At 37.5% G+C, this 22,293-nt stretch overlaps 1 protein-coding gene across 6 annotated transcripts in view; it reads left to right on the top strand.

Annotated features, from left to right (window-relative positions):
- Slc24a2 (solute carrier family 24 member 2) overlaps positions 1-22,293 on the top strand; it is a 237,483-nt gene that overhangs the window by 131,279 nt on the left and 83,911 nt on the right. For 4 of the 6 annotated variants that reach the window (XM_063251786.1, XM_063251808.1, XM_063251778.1 and 1 more), the window contains exons 3-4: positions 14,474-14,512; positions 16,981-17,089. In XM_063251786.1, coding sequence (XP_063107856.1) covers positions 14,474-14,512; positions 16,981-17,089 — 148 coding nt within the window. The remainder of the gene's footprint in view (positions 1-14,473; positions 14,513-16,980; positions 17,090-22,293) is intronic. The other 2 variants (XM_063251816.1, XM_023566037.2) reach the window with 1 other exon arrangement.

Genomic DNA, 22,293 nt, shown 5'->3' with positions numbered 1-22,293 from the left:
CAAAATCAAACTAATTGAGAAACAATTACTCTACTAACAAAACTTAAAAAATAGAGATTATCTTAGATCCTTCAGTATATTTAAATGCTTATTTGTGGCTCTCCAAAATAGGGCAGGGAAAAAGAAAAGTATTAGAATCATCTACCAAATGAATATCCATTGATGACAAAGATAAATTCCAATTACTAAAATTTGATTTCCCACAAAATTCTTAAGAATATGTGTATTAAATAAAAGGGACTCTTTTGGGGGAAATGCTCAACTAAGCACTCTCCAGTGAGGTGAGTCTGTGTACTCCCAGACGTGAACAATTTCCTAATCCCACCTGTCCATAACCTTAAATCTGCAGGGACAGAGACACCAGCTTTGTGGCCACAGTCGTAAGTGTAAAGCTCAGCTTTCATAGCTCCTGCAGCTGTGACTTTGGGCTGTTCCTGGGCCTTGCTGAGCCTCTCTTTCCCCAGCCATGAAATGGGATGGATAATGCTTAGGAACTATAAATGTAAATGAGAGAATGCATTAAAATCAAGTTATTAAGTGTCATTAGAGAGTGCATTAAATTCAGATACTAAGTGTCATTGATTTGTCTCCCACTGTACATTTTTTCAACAGAAGCAAGTGCAAAATAAAGCAAGCAAGCAAACTGTTCCATAGCCCAAACTGCCTTTGCACCTTTATTGTTCTTCTACATTTGTGTATTCACATCTGTCCTCTTGTGGTACCGATTTATAAAGCAACAAAGTATGATAGGCAGCAGCTTCCAAAGACACCCTGATTGCTGAGTATTTGGCTGTCCATACCCATCCAGTTGCTTCGTTACTTGGAGCTCACTTCCTCCTAACAGAGATACTAAGCTGATACTCATTCTCCTAAAACTATCAGATAGCCATGGAAGTACCCATAAGTGGGGTTTCATTTTTCTTTCTTTCTTTGGTATTTTCAAAATAATGCACCCATTTTCAACATATCCAGGCACGTAAAAGAGGTTTTTATCACCTTTCTCTCTATTTGGGTTTGTCCACTTCCTTCTTGCGTGTTTTTTCAAGATGAGCATAATCACAGATGTGAACCATGCTCAAGGTGGTACCAAAACATCCAGAAGGGTGGTGATTTGAGCAGGGAACCTGATGCCCCAGGTACACCTTTGGCTCCCTGTCCATTCTGTGCCCACTGAAGAGTCAGACCATCTGTGTAGCATTTGGGTTTTTTCCTGAAAAGTGCCCTGGCCTCTGGATTTGCTTTAATCAATTGACATACATCCATTCTCCAAAGATCCAGTATATTTTTCACTGTAAACTGAGATCCGGTCAAAGATGTCTGGTGTTACCATAACCTATTAAGGAGTAAACTTTCATAGTGACATCATGGTTATCATCAGCATGATGCTTGTGCCATGAGACCTGATACAAAACAAAGTTTTCAGAAAAACCTTAAGAGATTCTCATTGGCTAAAGTTGGGGCTTTAGAGCCAGCAATATTTAGAAATAAAGCTTTTGCTATAGGATATTTCTGAGTCATCTTCCCCCAATCCTCAACAGATCTCTAATTCCAACACTGAAAATAATTCTGGATATTTGACCAAGAAGATGGTGCTGACTATAACTGCTGATGCTTCCTGGCTCCATTTGATAGTAATGTCACTCAGGTTTCAGAGCACATCTCTTCGATCTCTGTTACTGTGAGGCTATGTCTGTGTTCAATTGCACATAATTTGCATTTTGCTATTGACAGATAACAGATAAGCTGCATACTAGGAGACCACAGCTGCTGTGTGGAGCCAGAAATTTTATTTTAAGGCTAGACTTCCAACATCATCAGTCTATTACTACCTCACTTGCAAAAAAGGAAAGTTATCCTTACTTAATGTAATCTCATTTTTCTGTTTCATATTTTCTATGATTATATAAACCACATCTTTGTAAGATGAGAATTCATGGCATTGAAAATAATAGTTAATTTTAAATCATGTCTTTTTTTACTCAAAGCAAACCTTTAGATTTCTTAAATAGCTCTATGAACATTAGATGGGTTCTGTTTTCTAAATAAATTTTGCTGTTCAGCATGAAAGGTAAATTCAGTGTGTTTGTGTTTGCATTTGGAAAATGCAAAGCCTTGGACTAGAGAAGCCTGATCATTAACAGTAGCTGGTTTCATATTAGACTACCTGTGTTTCGGTTCCATTTGTGTGACTTTGAGTAAATTAGTTAACTTCATAAGATCTTCCACCCTAAGCCAAGCATGGTAGTGCACACCTGTGATTTGAGTCCTTGGGTGGCTGAGGCAAAAGGATCTTTGCAAGTTTGAGACTAGCCTGGCCTACAAAGTGAGTTCAAGGCCTGCCTGAACTGCATAGCGAGACCCTGTCTCAAAAAGACAAAACAAAAAAAGAAAGAAAAAGAAAAACACCTTCCACCCTGAATCTTTAAGATGGATATAAAAGCAACTAATTTTGGACCATGGCTAAAATAAGATCATATATTATCTTGAGCTGATCATTATATCTATAAATATACTGTGCCCTGTAAGTTTGTACAATCACTATGTCAATTAAAAATAGAAATGTATTTAGAAAACAGAAATAATTTCTCAACAAAGCAAAAGCTAAAGAGATTAAAACAGAAAAAAATCAGACCTTAAACAAAAATTGGCTCAAGGGGCCAGGGATTTAGCTCAGCAGCATGAGTGCCTGCCTGGCAAGTGCTAGGTCATGAGTTCGATCCCCAGTACCAAAAAAAAAAAAAAAAAAAAAAAAAAAAACCCTTGAGTCAAAATGGATCACTATCTTAAAAGTAAAACATAAAACTTGTAAAAACAAAATTAGAGAAAGCTTTAGGACCTATGACTAGGTTAAAGTTCCTAGAATTACAACCAAAATCTCATCTATAAAAAGAAAAATTGATGCATCATATCAAAATTAAAAACTTTTACTAAATGAATGACCATAGAGGATTAAAAAACAAACTACAAACAAAGAGAAATATTTGCAAATTACAAATCTGACAAAAGGCTTGTATGTAAGGTATGCTAGGAACTTGCAAAACATGACAAAAACAAGTCCATTTAGAAAGTGGACAGATAATACACACAGATATTTTGCTGAAGATCTACAAATGGCACATAAGCATAATAGCATCATAAGTTATTAGAGAAATGCACATTAATACCACAGTGAAGTCTCACTGCACCTGTGAGAATGGCTAAAATAAAAAGTAGTGACAATACCAAATGCTGGTATTGATTCACCTTTGCTGATGGGAATGTAAAATAGTATAGGTACTCTGCAAAATAGTTGGACAGTTACTTTTCAAATTAAAAATAAAATAAAATATGAGCTAGGGGTGTATCTCAGTGCAAAGGTCCTGTATTCAATCTCTGTGCCTAAATAAATAAATGAAATAAGAATTGTTTTATCATGTGACCTAGTCACTTCACTCTTGGGCATAATCCCAGATAACTTTTGTTTACACAGATATTTGTACATGGACGCTCAAAAAAACTTTATTGAAAATATCCCCAAACTGGAAGATATCCAAATGCCCTTCAATATGTGAGTGATCAAATTATATACATCCCTACCCTATTTATTATTGGTAAATAATAAAAAAACTGTTGATACAACTTCGATGAACCTCCAGGAAATTACACTGATAGCAAAAGCCATTTTCAAAAGTATACATGCCACACAATTGCACTTATGTGACATCCATGAGATAACTATAGCAATGGATAACTTCTGGTGATCAGGAGTTGAGGATAAGGAGGAGTGAAAGATGTGGACATACAAAGAGCACAAGGGAGTTGTTGAATGGTGCAGCTTCTGTTCGGTGATCTCTCCCTAAAGCTACACACGTGGTTAAATGACATGAGCTTTCCACACTCTCTTCATGAACACAAGTGCATGTAGCTGGTGATACCTGAAGAGCCCCACAAATTGTATCAGTGTTAACTTCCTAATTTTACGCTATGCAATAGTTGTGTAAAGTGTTTTGTCTTGAGAGAGTTTGACCAAAGGGTGCACAAGATTTCCCTGTATATTTTTCAACTACATATGAATCTACAATTATTTTAAAATTAGAGGCATTTTAAGTGTTTTCCAGTAACACCGTCCACTTAGGATTGTGAATGAGCACTTAACATCTCAAGTGTAGTTAGTGCTCAGTATAGGTCTGCAAGGAACTGTTGCTGTTGCTACTCATTTGGAAGAGTATGTCACAGAAGAGAGATTTAAAATAGAAGATAAGCTCCACAATAGAAAGCATTTGGGCTGCTTGCTCAGCATGGTTTCCTGGTACTAGAACAGTATAGTACATATGAGGTGCTAAATAAACATGATGACGAATGAGTTATTTTGAAGATGCCCTGAAGGAGGATATTTGGTGAGGGATGTGGAGCAAAGCAAATGATGTTGCGCTATCCAGATTAGGACACAAATATTTTAAATGGTGGTTTAGCTAGACTGCCTGTGAGAGCAATGGATGAGGAGCAGGTGAGCTGAGATGTTGAAATTAAGTTTGAACCTAATTATGACTCTCCTTAAAAGTAACTATCCTCAAGTCAGATCCCTGGGTTAGTCCTGACTCTTCACTGTACTTTTCCAAGACACCTAGATGTACTATGGTCAGTCCCCAGGGGAGCAGTTCTCACTACCATGTTCTCTACCTCGCTGCATGTGGCCCTCCTGCATGCGGCCCTTTCACCAGCCAAAACAAATGACCATGACTGAACTTACCTCCACCATTAGTAGCATTACAGGTCCAACTGAGCTGTCAAAAGGGAGATTGGTGCTCTCAGATTAAAGGACTTAGGCAATAACATCTGACAGAGGATCCCAAAGACCACAGCAGAAGGCATCTGAATGACACTGCTCTACCCTAATCAAGTACTTTCTACTGACCATGACTTAAAGCCCAGCCACGGGTCCAAACACCGTTTTTTTTCTAATGTAAGATTCCCGCCTACTTGAGCATCCTCTCCCTCACAAAGCGCTAGTCCTACCAGCAATAACTAACAATCCCAAGATCTCTGTTAGTTGAGTATCACTGAGGTCCCAGCACAATCATAGGCAAAAATATAATGATATGTACAAATGTAAGACACATTTGCTTGAGAAGCTTACAATTCCAGCAAAGTGGATAAATGGTGGACACACGTGTACACACAATCAGAAACATTGTGAAATGCTGATTCTAACCGAAACAGAGGTTCAAAGAAGAGTTCAGTGTGCTTGCACTTCCACAAATATGAAAAAATAGTGGCCTCACCAAAGTGCACATCTGTGTGACCTGGGAAGAGAATGATTAAAGAACCAGTGACTCATTACTTTCAAAAGCCAAAAGGAAAGTCACACAGGTCAGTGTTCAGCAGAGCAGAAGCTCTTTGCCTCTGGCTTCATAATAGATGAGCATAAGGGAGCATTAAAAAAATCTGGAAGAAAAAACACAAGATCTGGTTTAATTTATTTATTGAGCATCTATCACCACTGTGGTAGGTACCGTGGAATAATGTAAAATGAAATAGGCTTGATCTGTGCCCTCAGAATGGTGCTCAGTAGTAGAAAGGAGAGAGAGGAAATAAATAATACATAAGAATGAGCTGGGGAAGAAATGGAAGAATGCAGAGTGTGAGTGAAATACAGAAGTAACCAGCAATGTTTGAAATGTGTGTGGCCGTGTCCCACTTTTACAGATCATCTCTGTGATAGGAATGATTTTAGCTTCCTTATCTGGGGAGAGAAAAGCATACCAAGGAGTGGAATTGACTAATACCAGTCAATATATATTCAACAAAAAGTCTCTTATGCTTGATATTTGTGTTTTTTGTTATTTGCATTTATATTATTAAATATTTAAATTGAAATACATGGTATATATTTGCTTTCTGATAACTAACAATCAAAAGAACACTAAATTCTAAAACTAAACCTGGCCTCTTTTTTCGGCATGAATGGTTATTGTGTCAGGGTCATTTAGGCATTGGTATGGTGATGATAAAATTTCTAGGATCAGAAGTGTTCTAACTTCTGAAAAATCAATATGCATATCAATGAAGTTATAATTTTATGTATGTATAGAAGAGCATAAATATGAAAACTTATACATTATTTTTCAAAATCACTACATTATATTATACTAATTTATAGCTTTTTCTATTTTAATCTCAAGGCTTCTTTTTTTAAATCTTTTAAGTCTGTGAAGTTTTTAAAGAAAAATTAGCAAGAAATATCTTCAAGATTCAAATGACACAATTTTCATCAGTTTCAAATATGTAGTTCTCTTTGCTTACTGAAATTTGCTAAATATTAAGTTTATAATTATATAGACATAATCATGTTCTTTATATTTTTAGTAGTCCTTATTAGCTTCTCTCCAAATATATATACATGCTAAGTCTAGGATCAATAATTATAAAATATTATTACTAAAGTTTTGATTAGAACACAGTTAACTCACTTAAATATACCTTAAATATAACACTATTTTAAGTGCTCTATTACCTACAGTTTCTGCCTAGTTAGTTTTATGATGCTAGTATTCTGAAATATGAGATCCATAAGAACAAAGATTTTGACTGAGTTGATCATACCAAGTACTTAGAATCTAGAAAAATTCCTGGCATGTAATAAGAGTGCAATTAATATTATCAAATGAGTATATTCAAATGAATGGATTTTCTTTACTCAAAACACTGAGCAGAATCACAATTGATACATTGAATACCGAGAGTGATCATTTAAGTATTGTAGGTTACTAGTTCCTTAATACAAAGAAACAGCAATGAACAAGTGTCAGAAATTCACTGAACACTGGGTCCAAATAAACTATATATACAGTGGAATCTCATGGCCATAGAGGTAAATGAGGCTGCCTGGGGTCCCACTATTACCATCTACTGCTGAGCTATCAGCTCGTATGTCAACTTCATATGACTAATATGAGTCAATTTCATATCTGGAGAAACTAACTTGCAGTGTTACTGGAATCTGTGCCTTCGTGAGATCAAAATGAGTGCCTCCAAGGGCTTCAAAGAACAGACATAACAATAAGGAATCACGACAATTAGAGATGAACCTAAATAATAATGCTGGAAAAGACAAAAGATAAGAACATAATTTCTACATCACCAGATCTAGTACCAAAGGAACACAAATAAAATCTGTCGATCTAAATTCACAATTAATTGGCGTCTATCTTCTGGCTTCCATCAGAATTCAAAGCTTATAAATGGTTCTTAATCTTTTTAGTGGATTTGGAGTCATATTGCCTCCAACCACCCTACAAGTCACACTACAAGGAAAATTACACTTTTTTCCTCCAACTCTTAGGGAAGCTTTGAATTCCAACTGTCTAAGTTTAGACCACAGTTCTGTTGGCTATGTGGGCTTGGAGAAATTGTCCACCTTCTATGAGCTTCTGGGTCTTCATGTATTAAAGGCAGCAAATATAGTTGTAATACCTATTATTGTGAGGATTGTGTAAGATAGTATACATTGAGATTTCTGTAAATATCACCTGTTATTACTCAAATAATCTTCCTAGTCAACAGAAGTTTGTGTGACCAACGCTAGAACATGCTAACAGATTGTTTCTGATTGGAATATCAAACTCATTCATTAGCAATTGTGAGAGAATTGCTCAACAATACAATAAAATATATTAGCAACATCTGGATTTTTCCTGGGAAAGCAAGAGATGGCAGTGCTATATGGGTTGTTAATTCCTAAATTAAATGAATTAAAACTGGTGCTTAATAACCTGAGCACAGAAGCCGCCTTAGGCCTTTCCTGCTTCTCTCTCTGTCTCCATTTACAAAATGGGGGTTAGTGTTTTCTGTGCACCTATTTAATAAGGAAAATTAAATAATACTTCAAGAAATGGACTTAAATAATCACCATGATTATTAATTTAGCCAGTGGAACAAACAGCTGTGGAGCTTGGATTACTGACACAGAAGCACACATTTCCTGTCTGCCTGAATAGCCTGACTCACCCATGGTTGCATTCTAAGTAGTTGGGAGTCAGGAACCACAAAGGGCACAGGGGTGAGTTCTTGTGGATCTTACCGCTTTCGGGATTTGAGAGGTTGTCTGGAAGCACTGCATATGGAATATGCCCAATATAGCTTACTAATTCTGTGAGAGGCATTTCAAGAACTCCTATTTAAAGATTTATGGAGCACACAAGATATTAGTTTGAAACGCAGTAAGAAAATATTAGGATTTCTATTTTTATCTTCTCTGTATTTATTTTTATCTTTAAAAAGAGGAGAGAAATTAGTCCATATTTACTTAGTGGTTGATAGTAGCACATAAATCAGATGGATAACAGAGTTTAGATAGAATAGGGAGCTAAATGGATGATGAATAATGATAGATAGAAAGAAAGAAATATGGATTCACAGGAGAAGGTTGCTTGTTCCAAGTGATAACAGTACATTATTCATAAAGTTTGGAGACACTGATTATACACAATTTCGTAGGTTTGATTTTTCAGTGATATCCAAGTGTGCATCATATTTCCCTCCGCTCTTGTCTAACTGAAGATTTCCAAATTGTGTTCCCTAGCAATCTTAACATGGCTCCCAAAGGATCCCTCATCTCATGTGTTGTGAACATCTGCCCTTTCCTGGGATAAACTTTTACCAAGTAATGAAAAGGCCTTATTTAATTCATTAGCCAAATCATGGATTTCAGCAGAAACCTAGTGCTCCCAGGAGCTCACACAGGACATATTCACCGTCTCACAGTCATCCTTAGGCCAACCTGGCTTCCTGGATGCTAAAGCGTCTAATCCAGAATGTGCCCAGAGAAAGAAAAATGCTGCAGGAGACTCTAAACTCATGACTTGACTGCGGTCTTTCTGATCCAGAGACTCCCTTTATTTATCCACAACAGTGTAAGTGTTGACTAGAAGCCCCATAATTTCAGAGTTGGGGTGTTTTTCTTTAGTGTTTTGTTTTGTTTTGTTTTGTTTTGTTTTGTTTTGTTTTGTTTTGTTGTTGTTCAGATGTGAGTTCCGCGTTCTCTGAATCTCTACTTCCAGAGAACCTCCTGGTCAGCCCCAGGCCACAAGGCAGATGAGACTTGAGCTGCTGCCCTAGCCTGTGCATCTTATAGCCTTCAGACAGTGCTGACGCATAGACCTGGGACAAGCCTATGAGAAGCCGAGTTAAGGAAACAGAGTCTGTGGTGTCATGTCCTCTTGCCGCAGCTGCCAACTGGAATATGTCCAGCTGACCACACTCTAGGTTTCTACCCACTCCGCTCCTCACCATCCTCAACAAGAACTTGCTTGGCTTCCTGGAGGCCACTGTGTTCCCAAACTCAGGGTGTGGCCTAAGCCTACTTTCGTCATGTAATCTACCATCATTTTTCCTTGTGGCTCCTGATACTGATAATGATGATACTAGAGCTAAAACATAGTATTATGTACCAGATGTTGGCATACACAGCTTGCATGCATGACATGTCACAACAATGTCCTGAAGGAGAAACTATTTTATCCCACATTTTAAAGATGAGAAAACTAAAGGATGCAGCAATTTATTTGCTCAAAATCACACAGCCAAGAAGTAACAATAAAAACATGGAAACAAAACCACTTGGTCTGGCCCTGAATTTCATGTGATACTATTCATCCTACTTTTTTTTTTTTTCTTTTACAGATCTATTTTTATACACCTAGCAAATTTCTACTCCTTCCACTTTGGGTATACCTACTGTCTACGATTCCAAATATTTTATGATCATGGAGATTTTTCAAAGATCAAAAGGCTTTATGTGTCATGTATATGTACCAATTTCCTACATTGCATGCAATCATTATGGACTACAAACATGTACTAATAATAGTCAAAAATGCACACAAAAAAAGAAAGTTTGGTTACTTCTACCCTTTCTCTCCATCTTACTATCTCATTAAAACAAGATTTTGGGATGGCTACCCCTGCACCTTGGGCTGACCGCTGCAATACTAATTAATCATTGAGAGTCCTGAAAGACTGGGATTGTAAAATAATTACCTACCAAGCAGTGGCAATTTGAATTTATGTCTTAGTATTTCTTTTGGAATGTACTAATCCCTCTTCCTTTTGTGTTTTAGGAAATATGCTAAAATACTGTAATACTTAGGAAAAGGAGATGAGTCTCTAAGAGGTGGCATGGACTTTTTTTCCCTTTTAAATCTTATGTTGGAGGCTTTGCATCTTTTATCATGTATTACCTATAGATTTTGCACTGTAGTCATATTTAATCAGTAATAACATGTTGAATGTTTTTATTTATTACATATAAATATTTTAAAAGAAAAAGGAAATGTTATTTCACATTTCCACGTTACTTTTAAATGAAAACAACCAATCAAATTGTGCATCATCCAACTTTCCTAAATTCTGAGGAATTAAAATTAGTGTCAGTTAGCCAGGTGTTGTGGTGCACACCTGTAATCTCAGAACTGAGAAAACCAAGGCAAGAGAATCGCTGTGAGCTTGAGGCCTGCCTGGGCTACATAAGCAAGTTCAAGGCCAACTTGTGCTACACAGAGAGATTCTGTCTCAAAAAAATAATGTAAAACTCTTGTTAATTAAAATTGGATTATTAATTTTGATCACAGGCCTGTTTGTCTTGGATCACGTTTACAACAAAACAATAATTTTAGTGTTATCTTCATAGATCCGGTTGTCATTCTGAAACTTTGGCATAGTTTATTTAAGGACATTTCACAAGATTATGATAAAACAAGTTAGTGTTTTTCTGCTGAACTTTTCTAACAAAGTGCTTGTCTTTCCTCTGTATCTGATGACAAATCACTGACCAGGAAAACTGTCTCCTATTTTCACACTTGCTTTTTGGCATACAAAATCTCCATGTTGATGTATTTGATGTGTGATTATAGGTATCACTTACTGTGCAGAGAGAACCACACGCATGCTAGTGCTCCCATACTGAGTGACCCTAAGGTGACTCGACTTTGCAACATTTGGCCAGTTGTAATGTATGGAGGGCTAGGAATGAGATTCTATATGTTTGGTAAGGCTCTGTACAAAGTTACACCAAAGCTACAGTTTAGATTCAGCAAAATCGTTTTTAGCCAGTGGCTTTCCCTGGTTAAAGGAAAAAGGACGAAGGATTTGAGGATGATTTATATCACAAAAAATTGCTTCCAGACGGTTTATATTTTTATGGGGGGGAATGGAGTACTTTCAAAATAATTATTAAATAAGTAGCAGAATCCCCATGTAGAATTGAGATCTCCACCAGGAAGGACAACATATATTACTGGCATCATTCCAGTTGCTCAATTTAAGCAGAATCATCAGGTGATTGATTCCAGGAGGGAGCACATCTAAATTAAATAAAGAGTGGATTACAGAATACTTTCTTGTAAATAAAAGGTATGCTATGTACATCCTGGCCTCGAGGAAGCCTTCCAGTCTCTGTAGATGGGGAAGTTTGCACTGGTATGCACTTTATGAATTATTTTAATAATACTCAAGGATTGCTTTGCATGCTACAGAATGGCTTAACAGATTTTTCCTGAAACTGTCATAGCCTTTGAAGTGATCGTCAGGAAGTGGGTTTTCACATTTGTAGAGCTCAAAGTAGTAATACTTTAGTGTTTTGTGATGCACAAAGTAATAGATAACTTTAAAATTGGATAGTATAATAATAATGATGAATTTAAGGATTAAAAATAAAACACATAATAAGAATGCCAAGATTAATCCTTAATGTCTTGGTAGGCTTATTTTGAAGGTGGTGTCTTCTTTAATATCCAATAGAATAAGAATGCAGCTGTTCTTTGGCCCTGAAAAAGCATTCATGACTCCAAGGCCAACCCCAACCGATTGGCTACGCACATTAAGATTGTTTCTTTGTTACCATCCCCTACTGCTTCTAGTGTAATTAAAACCCCTTTAAAATTGAATTCCTAACAGAATCAGCAGCACATTGCCAGGGGTACAAGGTTGCTTCAGGATGCTATTAGAGCAAGCCTGAGTCACGTGAACATCAGGAATCATCAGCAAACATGGGTGACCCCTGAAAATGGGCAATTATCATCATATGTCATGCAAGCCTACAAAAAAGGAAAGCAGAGAAGCATTTTAAATGGCCTTGACTGTCCTTTGTGTGTCTACCTAAACTTACAATCTGTAACCTGAGGTATATTCATGTCTTCAAATCACACTTGAGAGAAAATTAATGATGTCAACTTCTGTTGACATTAAACAGTGTGAAATTTTGTAAAGAATTTCAGACCTTTCTCTGCACTTTGTATTTTCTTTGTAGAATCTGTGTGCAAGGCATTTTCCTTCCAGTTATTGTGCTTTATGATCCTCCTAGCTTTGAGACAAATAAAAAAAGCAGTCAATGGGATAGATAATCTTTCTTTCTTGAAAAACAAAAGACAGATCTGAATGTTTTCTTCTTTCCAAAAATAATTTCTTTAAATGTATTTTTTTTTAATTCAAACTCTCAGTTGGTGACTATTTTTGCTCTTCAGAAGCTTCCCCCTCCTTGGTTTCATCCTGTTCCTTCATGTTCTGTGGGATCACTGGACTATCAATACTGACTCATAATTATTTGTCTCCCATTTAGCAACAAGGTGCAAATTTGCTAACTGAGAAGGTGAGCTCTGACAGCTAAGCTCGATGTCAGTCCAAAGGCTGAGCTTGCTGCACTGGAAAATTTCCCTGGAGGATTATTCTGTATGCAGTGGGGTCATTTGCTGAGCTGTCTGATGTGGAAAGATAGAAAATGCAGCACCCACCAAAGAGAAGCAGGATCATAGGGTTCCTTTCAGAGCACTGAAATCAAAGGACAATTTCTGGTCCACTTGTTTCCAAGTATGTTCTGGGAACTGGGGTCTCAAAGGACATTTTTCCCTTATTAGTGTTTTTTAGAGAAGTCATTGACGGAGAGCCCTAAATCAGGAGCTGCAGGCAAACTTAGTGATGTTCATGGGGTATACTTAAAAATGACCACCAACCCAGAGTCCTGTGTCTGCCCAATACTCAAAGGTTTTTCAAGTCTATAAAAATATTTGGAACTAGAAGGGAAAACGCTTTGCAGTGATTCCAAAATAAAAAAATATACTTCTACAAAAATCAGCATTTAATTGTTTAATTTTATGTTTAATTGAATGATGTCAACAAAAATATTTACAAAATATTTAGTATCAACTGGTTATTATTAAATTTACCCTTTGTAAAACTTTTCACTGCCTTTGAAAGCAAATTTTGGATTCACTTTTCTCACTTTCCAAGATTTTGAGGATGGTATTTGTAAATGAAAGTCAGCAATTTAAAATTGAACATTTAAAATTTTTACACAGGCATATGTGTTTCATGTGATGTGTAGGAGCATCCTTAACAATCTTTAGATGACGGATATAGTATGACCTAAAAAAGAGAGTCCACACCTATTGAAGATTTTAAAACAGCTTTGCACCTGTCCTCTCTTTTTCGTGTGTATGATTATTCGTGTGGATGCTTATCTGTTCAACCAAGAGCAAGGAGGACCAGAGTAGAAGATAGGGAGAGACAGATTCTGGCTTATTCCTCTGTAAGGACCATAGATTAGGTAAAATGACCAAATTACTAGTCTAAACATAAGAAAATCCACAGGCCCTGTACATCGCAAGAGAGATCCCCAAATGGTGCCCTGATTCTGTTGAACAAAGGAGAGTTCTCTTTGAGTTGGGACGGCAAAGCCATCGGATTTGATCACATTGGTAGAATCCCAGTATCCCCTTATCTTAGTTGTGTTCCCTCCCCACAAACAACCAAACCCTTGCGTGCACTCATGTTCTAACAAACCTTTCCAAACTTAAAAGAGATTTCCATTTTTTAGAACAGGAAATTTGAAGTGATGGGGACAGGAGAAAACAGAGGTTCTCTGAATTTCATGTGTGATGATCCTGGTCTTTAATTCAGTGGCCTAACTAGTTCAGTTTTCATTCTGTTCATCTTATGTGGAGTGATGAATACCGATTCCCTCCAATGCATTGAAAGCCAAACTTCCTTATAATCCAGTCCTCCTGACAATAACCACTACTAACACTAATCCTTGCAGAATTCTTTCTCTAAATATACTAAAGTACTATTTATATATTTTTAAAATATATTTTCACTTAACAGTATATCTTTCATATTTTCAATTTCATCACGGGAAGTCTCCTCCTTCCCGATGACCACCTGGTATCCCACTGCATAACTGGGTCATAATTAATTTCACTGCCTTCTGTTGCTGGGCATCTCAATTGACTGTTTAGCTTTGACCTTTCAAGAGAGTGGATCATGTGCCTAAATGAACCGTTGTATATTGGCTAGAAATATGTTTTGGCTTCATTTGTCCCAGGAACAGAACGGATCAAACCTTTCTCTTTACTCTTGCTTGTTATTAAATGTAAACCCTATGTGTAATTTGTCATTTATTTATTTGGGTTTTTTTTTGTTTTTGCCTTTTTCTCTTACGCAGTCATCCACAGACAGAGAGAAGGATGACCCAGCTCTACCGGTAGGAAGCAGGGGCTCTGTTGGCCTGTTCCTGTGCCTGTGGAGAATGTGGGGCAGGGGTGGGAGCCAGAGGGCTGAGGGTTCAGCAAATCATCTTCTCCCTTGGAATATATATCTAGCTTAACCCACTGGGCTGTATGTATACTCTGTCATACAATTAGTAGCTACCGGATTCTGACATCCACTGACATGCTATTTCTTACCCAAGATTTCAAAATTTTGAATTGTCTCTTCCTTTGAGTATAAACTATGATAGGAGTTGAAAGAGTAAGAAATTTCCAAATTACATTCCAAGGGATGTTGAGCTGTTGTTTGGGGACAATGTGGAATCTAATGCTTGGTAACTCTTTTCTTTGTTTATCTGCATGCACACACCTTTGGACTGAAAATTTCTTTTGGACCCATCAAAAGAAATGTTGCATGAGACTTATATATTCAGTATATAGATAATGCCTGAAAAATGCTTTAAATTCTTCTGAAGGTATAATCTGATTCTGTTGAAGATATCCACAGCACAGTTCTTCCCGTTTCCCACAATAAGGACCATAGGAACAATGATTATGAAAAGTTATTAACAAAAAACACATTTCTGCTTGCTTATCCAATTAACATGCCACATTTTAGATTGTGCAATGTGACAAGGAAATGGGCTAAGTTTTTTTATTCAGCCAGCAGTGATTATATTTCAATTCTATTCAGGTTTCCTAATCTTTCCTCTAAAATAATTGAACCTTAATCATTCAAATTCACACTAACTAAATAGCACGATGCATTTAAAAATACTATAGACTTTTAATGTTTAAAAAGACTAATAGTAAAAAGAGTTCTTCCTCTTGTAATGCTCAAAGTAGGAAAAGTAAGATGTTCCTTGACAGCTCATAGGATATACTAAATATACTACTAGCCTATGAGCAAAAACTTCAGTCTCTTCCTTTGAGAAGCTTATGATCTCCTTCACCCCTGAGGTACTATCAATCCCCTGATTCTTCTCTGAACCCTGTTGAGTTGAGAGACCATTGATTAACTCAAATCACATGAAGAAAGTCAAATTTTTCCATATATCTCATACTGAGAATTTACTCATATTTCAACTTCACCATGGTTTCACAGTTGCCACCATGTATTTGGACCATAATGGTTAATAAATTTTTTTTAAATATGGAGCATATGTTCAATAGTTTGAAGACACTGCCCAAGTTATGTGTTAATCGTATTTCTTTAGTAGAGACATAGTGCTCTAACTGGTGCCTAGAAAGTCTAAGGATGGGTATTAAGTATAGCACTTTGCAAACATTTAATTATGGAATCTCTAACAAAATTTTTGTTAGTAAACCACTTGTGGGTTTAAAATATACTCGAATATTTGGGAAAATCCAACAAGGTAGATGATAGGAAGACAAAAGGAAATAGTATTTTCCTTTTACCTGGTATTTCATATTAAACTTTGTAATGAAATTAAATTTCAGAAAGAAATTGTGTACCACACCTCCTCTTCACATAAAATCTGTCTATAAAGTTTGGCTATCTCTAAGGATCTTAGCCCATGACATGCAGCATAAAATCAATAAGGGGAAGAAAGCAGCTTCTATTTGGGATGAAAATCTGTCCAGATATGGTAGGTTTGGGACAGAGCTCCTTTAAGACCATTTGCTTTTAAAATAAAAAGAATTTGGGGATAACTTGAGAACCTCATTCCTCACATCTCAGTTCCATTTTTGGGGGCAAAGGATGACACCTCGTAGGTGTCTGTGCAAAGGAATCTGTCCTGAAGCCAGGAGGCCCTCCGTGGGTTAATGATAAGAAGCTGCATTTCTCTGGACATCATCTACACAGACCATAGTGCTCTCCAGGGTGGAGAAGAGGCTCCACAGCAGACATACAAGAGGATCATTTGGGAAACAGAGAAATTATTAGTACTATGTCATTTACTTTCTGTACTTTTTTAAAAAATGTTTTAGATGCTCATATTTTAGTATGTATGTCTATACAAATATGGGTATTGATATGGATACAAATATACACATCCAAAGATTGTCTAATAGGATGTATAATTCAAAGAGTTTAGAGAATACCCACTAGTTTAGTCAGCGTGTTTGGGAAAAGCAAATCTGAGATCCATGGTTCTGCTATTCACATTTTGTCTGTGTGACCTGGACACCTCATTTTATTTCTCTGAAACTAAGTTTCCTCATCTACCTAAACTTAACACTGAGAATGAGATGAATGATGTAAAGCATATAGCACATTGCCTGGCATTTACTAAGCTCCAAAAAATTAGAAGTGATTAATTCATGTAAGAAAGGATGTAAGAAAGCCATTTCCTCTGGAGGTTTGAAATGTACTGTGAAAATCTTTGATTCAGTAGTGTGTGCTCATGTGTTAGAGACAAATGGCTACCAGAGACCTTATCTATAATGCACTTGCCATTAATTGCTGAGAAATAACAACCTCTTTGGTTTCTCTACTCAGGCTAAGCCACGTCTCCAGCGAGGTGGAAGTTCTGCCTCCCTCCACAACAGTCTCATGAGGAATAGCATCTTCCAACTTATGATTCACACTCTGGACCCACTTGCTGAAGGTAAACGTCAGGCTTTGGTTGGGAGCTTGCTTGGGTGAAAGACAGTGACAAAGGCTTTGCCCCTGTCACACAAGCCTGCTGGCCTCCTCTTGGTTAGCATCTGCCAGAGGAAGCCCTGACCCTTTGCCGTGCTTTATCTGTCACAGCTCAGTTCATGACGGGTGGTTTGGTACCTGGAGTAGGATGTGAGACCCATGTACTGATTCTGTCTTTTGATGCCTCTGGCACAAATAGCATTTATTATGAGGCAGATAATGGAAAGGTTTTCCTCCCATGCAACTAGAGTAACAGTTTTCCTTTATCATCCTTTCTAAGTTTCAAAACAAAATTGTGTGTAAAGATAAATTGCACTCCTCATAAAAAAGAAAAAGAACTCCATGATTTAGGAGCTGTTTGAGTAGCTTGGGGAATGATGTTCACAGCAGTGCATTGACATTGTACTGATCCTCTGTCATTTGAAGAGGGTGACTGGTGAGCATCTAAACATCCAGATAACCCTAAAATAGTTGCCTGGCAGACAGTGGAGACCAAGAAGATTTGGTGCACCTCCTGGGTTAATCGTAAAAATTATCATTCCAGTATTATGTCCTTTCAATTTACTTGGTCACAAGAAAAGCAAATATATTGTGTTTCTTCAACTGCATAAATATTCCAAAACACTAATTTTTCAGAAGTTAAACATCTTGTATGGCAAATAAATATCAGAGCTTTGCCAGTAGTATTGGATTCGAATGTCACCAAGTCTCCCTACACCCCGGACTGTCTAATTGGGCCTGGTATTGTATGGCAGTGAGCAAGGGTCATAGGAAGAATGTGACCTGCGAATCAGCTATTTGCTACTAAACAACACATAAGATCTGATTGCCAAGCATGCCGTGTATCTTAGAGTTCTCGAAATATCAAACTTGGCTAATTTCAAGGGTACAGCAATCAATAGATTCATACAGCATAAAGAATCTGGGACCCAAGAGCAGCTCCCCAGCTGCCCTCATCGAACTTATGCCACCCACCCAGGGTAACACATGAAGATCACAGGGTCACCTGCCACACAGATAAACAGCATGGAGCACTTGGTTATTAAACATCTCCCTCTAACACCCCAGTGAGTTGACAGCTGATATGGTATTACCCAAGGATTCAGGTTCTATTTACTAGAGGTCATCCTGCCAGGGACATATACATGCTGTTATTCTTACTTATCCAGAGGTTCTTTTGGCAAGACGATTAGAACTGCTCACAAGTTTTCTTTTCCTTCCCATGGTGTACGCCCCAGAGAAAGGAATAAAGGATTCTCAAGCCAGCTGTTGTCACTATCTCCTGCTGGCCACTGAGAAGTCATGTGACTTTGGAAAAGATAGGGTTTCTCTAGATCTTGGTTTGTTCATCAATACAGTACTTTTCTTTGTTGAGCATTCTACAATTGACAAAGCGTTTGCCTACCTATAAGATTACTCTTCACAGTAACACTTTATAGCTAACATGTTTCTCCTTTCATAAAATATTGTGCCACCAACACAGATCTCAAACGTGTCTACTTCTCTCGCTCTGCCAGTGCCAGTGCCCCCTCCCAAGCTGCCATTGAGATTCCTCACTAGTCTTCCACTGCTACCTGTGCATATTTTCCACACTGCAACCCAAGTAATCTTCTTTAAAAAGTAAATCAGTTTGTGTCACTCTTGTTTATGAACTTAGTGGCTTACTAGGACTCTTAGGAAAATTATGGTGCCCTTACTATGGTCTCCATGGTTTGTTCTTGTTTCAGGCTCACTTTAGCCGTCTTTCCATCTTCAGACAGGCACCTCTTCTCAGCCTCAGGGGCTTTGCTGTAGCCGTTTCTGCCACCAGAACCCTTTTCTTCCTTTATCTTCTCCATTTCTCCCAGCTCCACGCCTTGCCTTTCTTCAGCCTGGTATCTAAGGAAACTTCCTAGTGATCTAGCATAAATCAGGATCCCAACCTCACCTCTCAATAGCCCTTTAGTTGCAGTTGCTGAGTGTTTGTTGTCTTTCTGCCATGAAGTAGTGTTTTGAGAGCCAAGTGCTCGATTTTATTCACCAAAGCTTATGCTGCTCGGGCTCAGAAGGATTAATCAACTTGGCCAAAGTCATTATAATAAACTAATATTCACACAATTCTAAAGCCTCCAGAAGCTGTACAGATTTAAGATTGAAGGTGAACTGTATCTTGCTTATATTCTCTATCCTATTGTTCTTATAAATTGTGTGAGAAGAGAAAGGAATGATTCTGTCTGTTTTCAGTTATGAGCAAGTGACTGAGTATGCTTGTTTGGGGGAAGGTAGTTTTCTGTAATGAATAAGAAAGAAGCCACCAGATCCAGAATCTCTGGATCCAGATCCCAATTCTACATTATCAGCTGTGTGATCTTGAACAATTTACTTAACCTCTCTTTATCTCAGCTTTCTCATCTATAAAATCGAAATGATATGTAATGACGCCTGCACTGTAGAGTTTTTATAAAAATTATAGTAAATACATGTATAGCATTTAGCACATTATAAGTGCCAAATATAGGTTTCGAATATTCTACTTCACTATTTTGTAAAATAATACAATATATGAGTTTTTAGAATATATCATGTATGGATAGAAGTTCTCTATGATGAATATGATCGTTATGCATACCTACGATGAACCAATAAACTTGATTTTTTAAAAAGATTAATTTAACTGATATATTGTTGAATTTGATAAACAATAGAAACTGAACAGTTTCAGAAAACTAGATATGAACAGATTTTTTAAAACTGACAAAACTCTTATGTAAAGAGAAAAAACTGAGAAAAATTCTGCTACAGTTGATCAAACACATGTTTTATAAGTGATTAGACAGAAGTACAATCATTAGAAGAGTGGTTTTTAAAATGCGATTGATGCTCTTTGAAATCAATCTTGTTTTTAAAAAGTTTATTAAATGTCAAGCCAGGAAAATATCATAAATATGACATATGTCAAAATTTCAGTTAGCAAATGACAAAGCTTTATGCTAATCTTATAGAAAATATGAATTTAAAACTCATAATGGTTTAGACACTCAAAATTTAATTGATGACTAAGTGTCCACATAAAGGAAAATTATAACCAGCACACTGTAGCTTTTTGTACAGTGCTTTATCAGATAATTGCTTGAAATAATGTTGTACACTTATTAAATTTCTAGGTGAAAAATTTTTTAAAGTGTATTGGTCAGCTTTCCCCTTCCTGGGACAAAATACTCAACATTTGCATTTTGAAGAATGAGAGGTTTATTTTGACTCATAACTTCAGCAGACTCCGAGACAAGAACATCATAGTGTAAAGGATAACCAGAAATCAGGACACAAGGAGAGAGGACATAGAGAAGAAAGGGTAGAGAAATAGCCCCCAAATTCATAACCACTTGACCTGCTCAGACTTATCTGAAGTATGCTTTACTAATCTGTCAAACCAATGATGGTTTACAGTCAGGAATAACCACCACAAAATGTTATAGTGAAAAAATGCTTTCCTCCTCCATCAACTTCACAATTTTCCTCAATTCCTTGATTATCTCCCTAAGAAACCATTATTATCAATATCTTATTGGCCCTTCCAGAGATGTTCTTTTATACAATTCTCTGTGAGTGACTGTATGTGTGTGTGCGTGTGTGTGTGTGTGTGTGTGTGTGTGTGTGTGTGTATGTAAACGCACAGGTCTCAGCAATCTAAATATCTCATTTGTTTGATTGTTTGTTTTTCTGGAAGAATTCCACTTCTGGTAGAACTTGTTTTTGTTTTTATCTCTGTTTGGAGGGGAGGTTATGTTTTGTTTCTATGAGACAAGAAAAAGTGAATGTGGGTTGTTTCACAGTTGGGCCATCAGTGATTTTCCGAAACATCTGGTCCTTATGGATCTGTGCTGCAATTAAACTGTTCATTCCTGCTAGAGCAAGATGTGCCTTCTGAATCCTGGCACCTGCTTTCAAGGTGAAACCTCTCCCAGAAAGATGTGGATGGCTTCAGGAGTGTGAATCTAGGAAATGCTGAGAGCCATAATCAGTTCTGGACGTGAGTGATTAGAAAATATGGAAAGCACTTCAGTGCTCTAAAATTACTCCATAGCACACGGCCAAGAACACAGATCGCTCTGGCATTTTTTCCCCAAAAAATTCACAATTATTTTCCATTCCAAGAACAACCAAAAATTTAACCTACAGTTCTCGGAAATAGTCATCTGTCCTTTGGTTTGTGTCTAATCACTTGAATTCACACATCCTCGTGCCAAACTGCCTCCTCTGAAAGATGGACACTGTGGTGGTTACGTCCCCATGTTGACCCCACAATATTCAGCAGCTTCCCTATTTTACTAAAAGACACTGATGTTCCTGGAATTCACCTCGCGGAGAGCATTGGCACCTCTGGTAGTCAGTCATTAGACCTAGAGGGAAATATTCAACCTCATTTGAAAACATCATCTAGGACAGGTGGAAGTACATTTCCCTGTGGCTCATTTGTTTCACTCAGATACTTTTGTCTTCAAAAACCCATTGAGATTGAGCACTGGCTAAAAAGCTTCATTGGCAAATGGTTTGGCCTCTAAGCTTGAGTAACAGGATCCAGCTGCATTTGTGTTGATTTGGTGCTTAAAACAACCACAACATTATTGTTCATGTTTTTGAGGATCAGGAATTTGAACAGGGATTAGCCAGGTGATTCTTCTGCTCCATTTGGTACTGATTGAGGTCATTTGATCATTTGGTATCTAACTGGTGAGTGGGCAGGGAAGTCAGTCCAAGCAGGCCTCACTCACATGCCTGGCACTTTTGAAGGCACAGTGAATGGGCTATGCTAGGTTGCATCCCTCTGGCTGTCCATACAGCCTCAAGGCCTTTCCACATAGCTGGACTTCTGTCTACAGCCATACCACCCTGAATCTGGTCTGATCTCAGAAGCTAAGCAGGGTCGGGCCTGATTAGTACTTGGAAGGGAGACATAGCTGGACTTCTTTCTTGGTGGCCAAAAGTTCCAATGATGAACCTTCCAGGAGGCCAGCCCAAAGCTACAAGGCTCCATATGACATATGCTGGGAAGTCCCAGGGCATCACTTTACTGCGATCCCTCATTCAAATAGTCACTAAGACCTACCCAGACTCAAGATGCAGAGATGAGCCTCCATCTGTCCATAGGAGGAGTACCAAAGGAAAACAGCCTTTCCTCTGACCTCATCT

Source organism: Cavia porcellus, unplaced genomic scaffold (assembly GCF_034190915.1).
Source record: "Cavia porcellus strain 051 isolate PalLab524CR breed Dunkin Hartley unplaced genomic scaffold, mCavPor4.1 scaffold_1, whole genome shotgun sequence".
In the NCBI taxonomy this organism is placed as follows: domain Eukaryota; kingdom Metazoa; phylum Chordata; class Mammalia; order Rodentia; family Caviidae; genus Cavia; species Cavia porcellus.
This window is presented reverse-complemented; position numbering and strand designations above follow the sequence as displayed.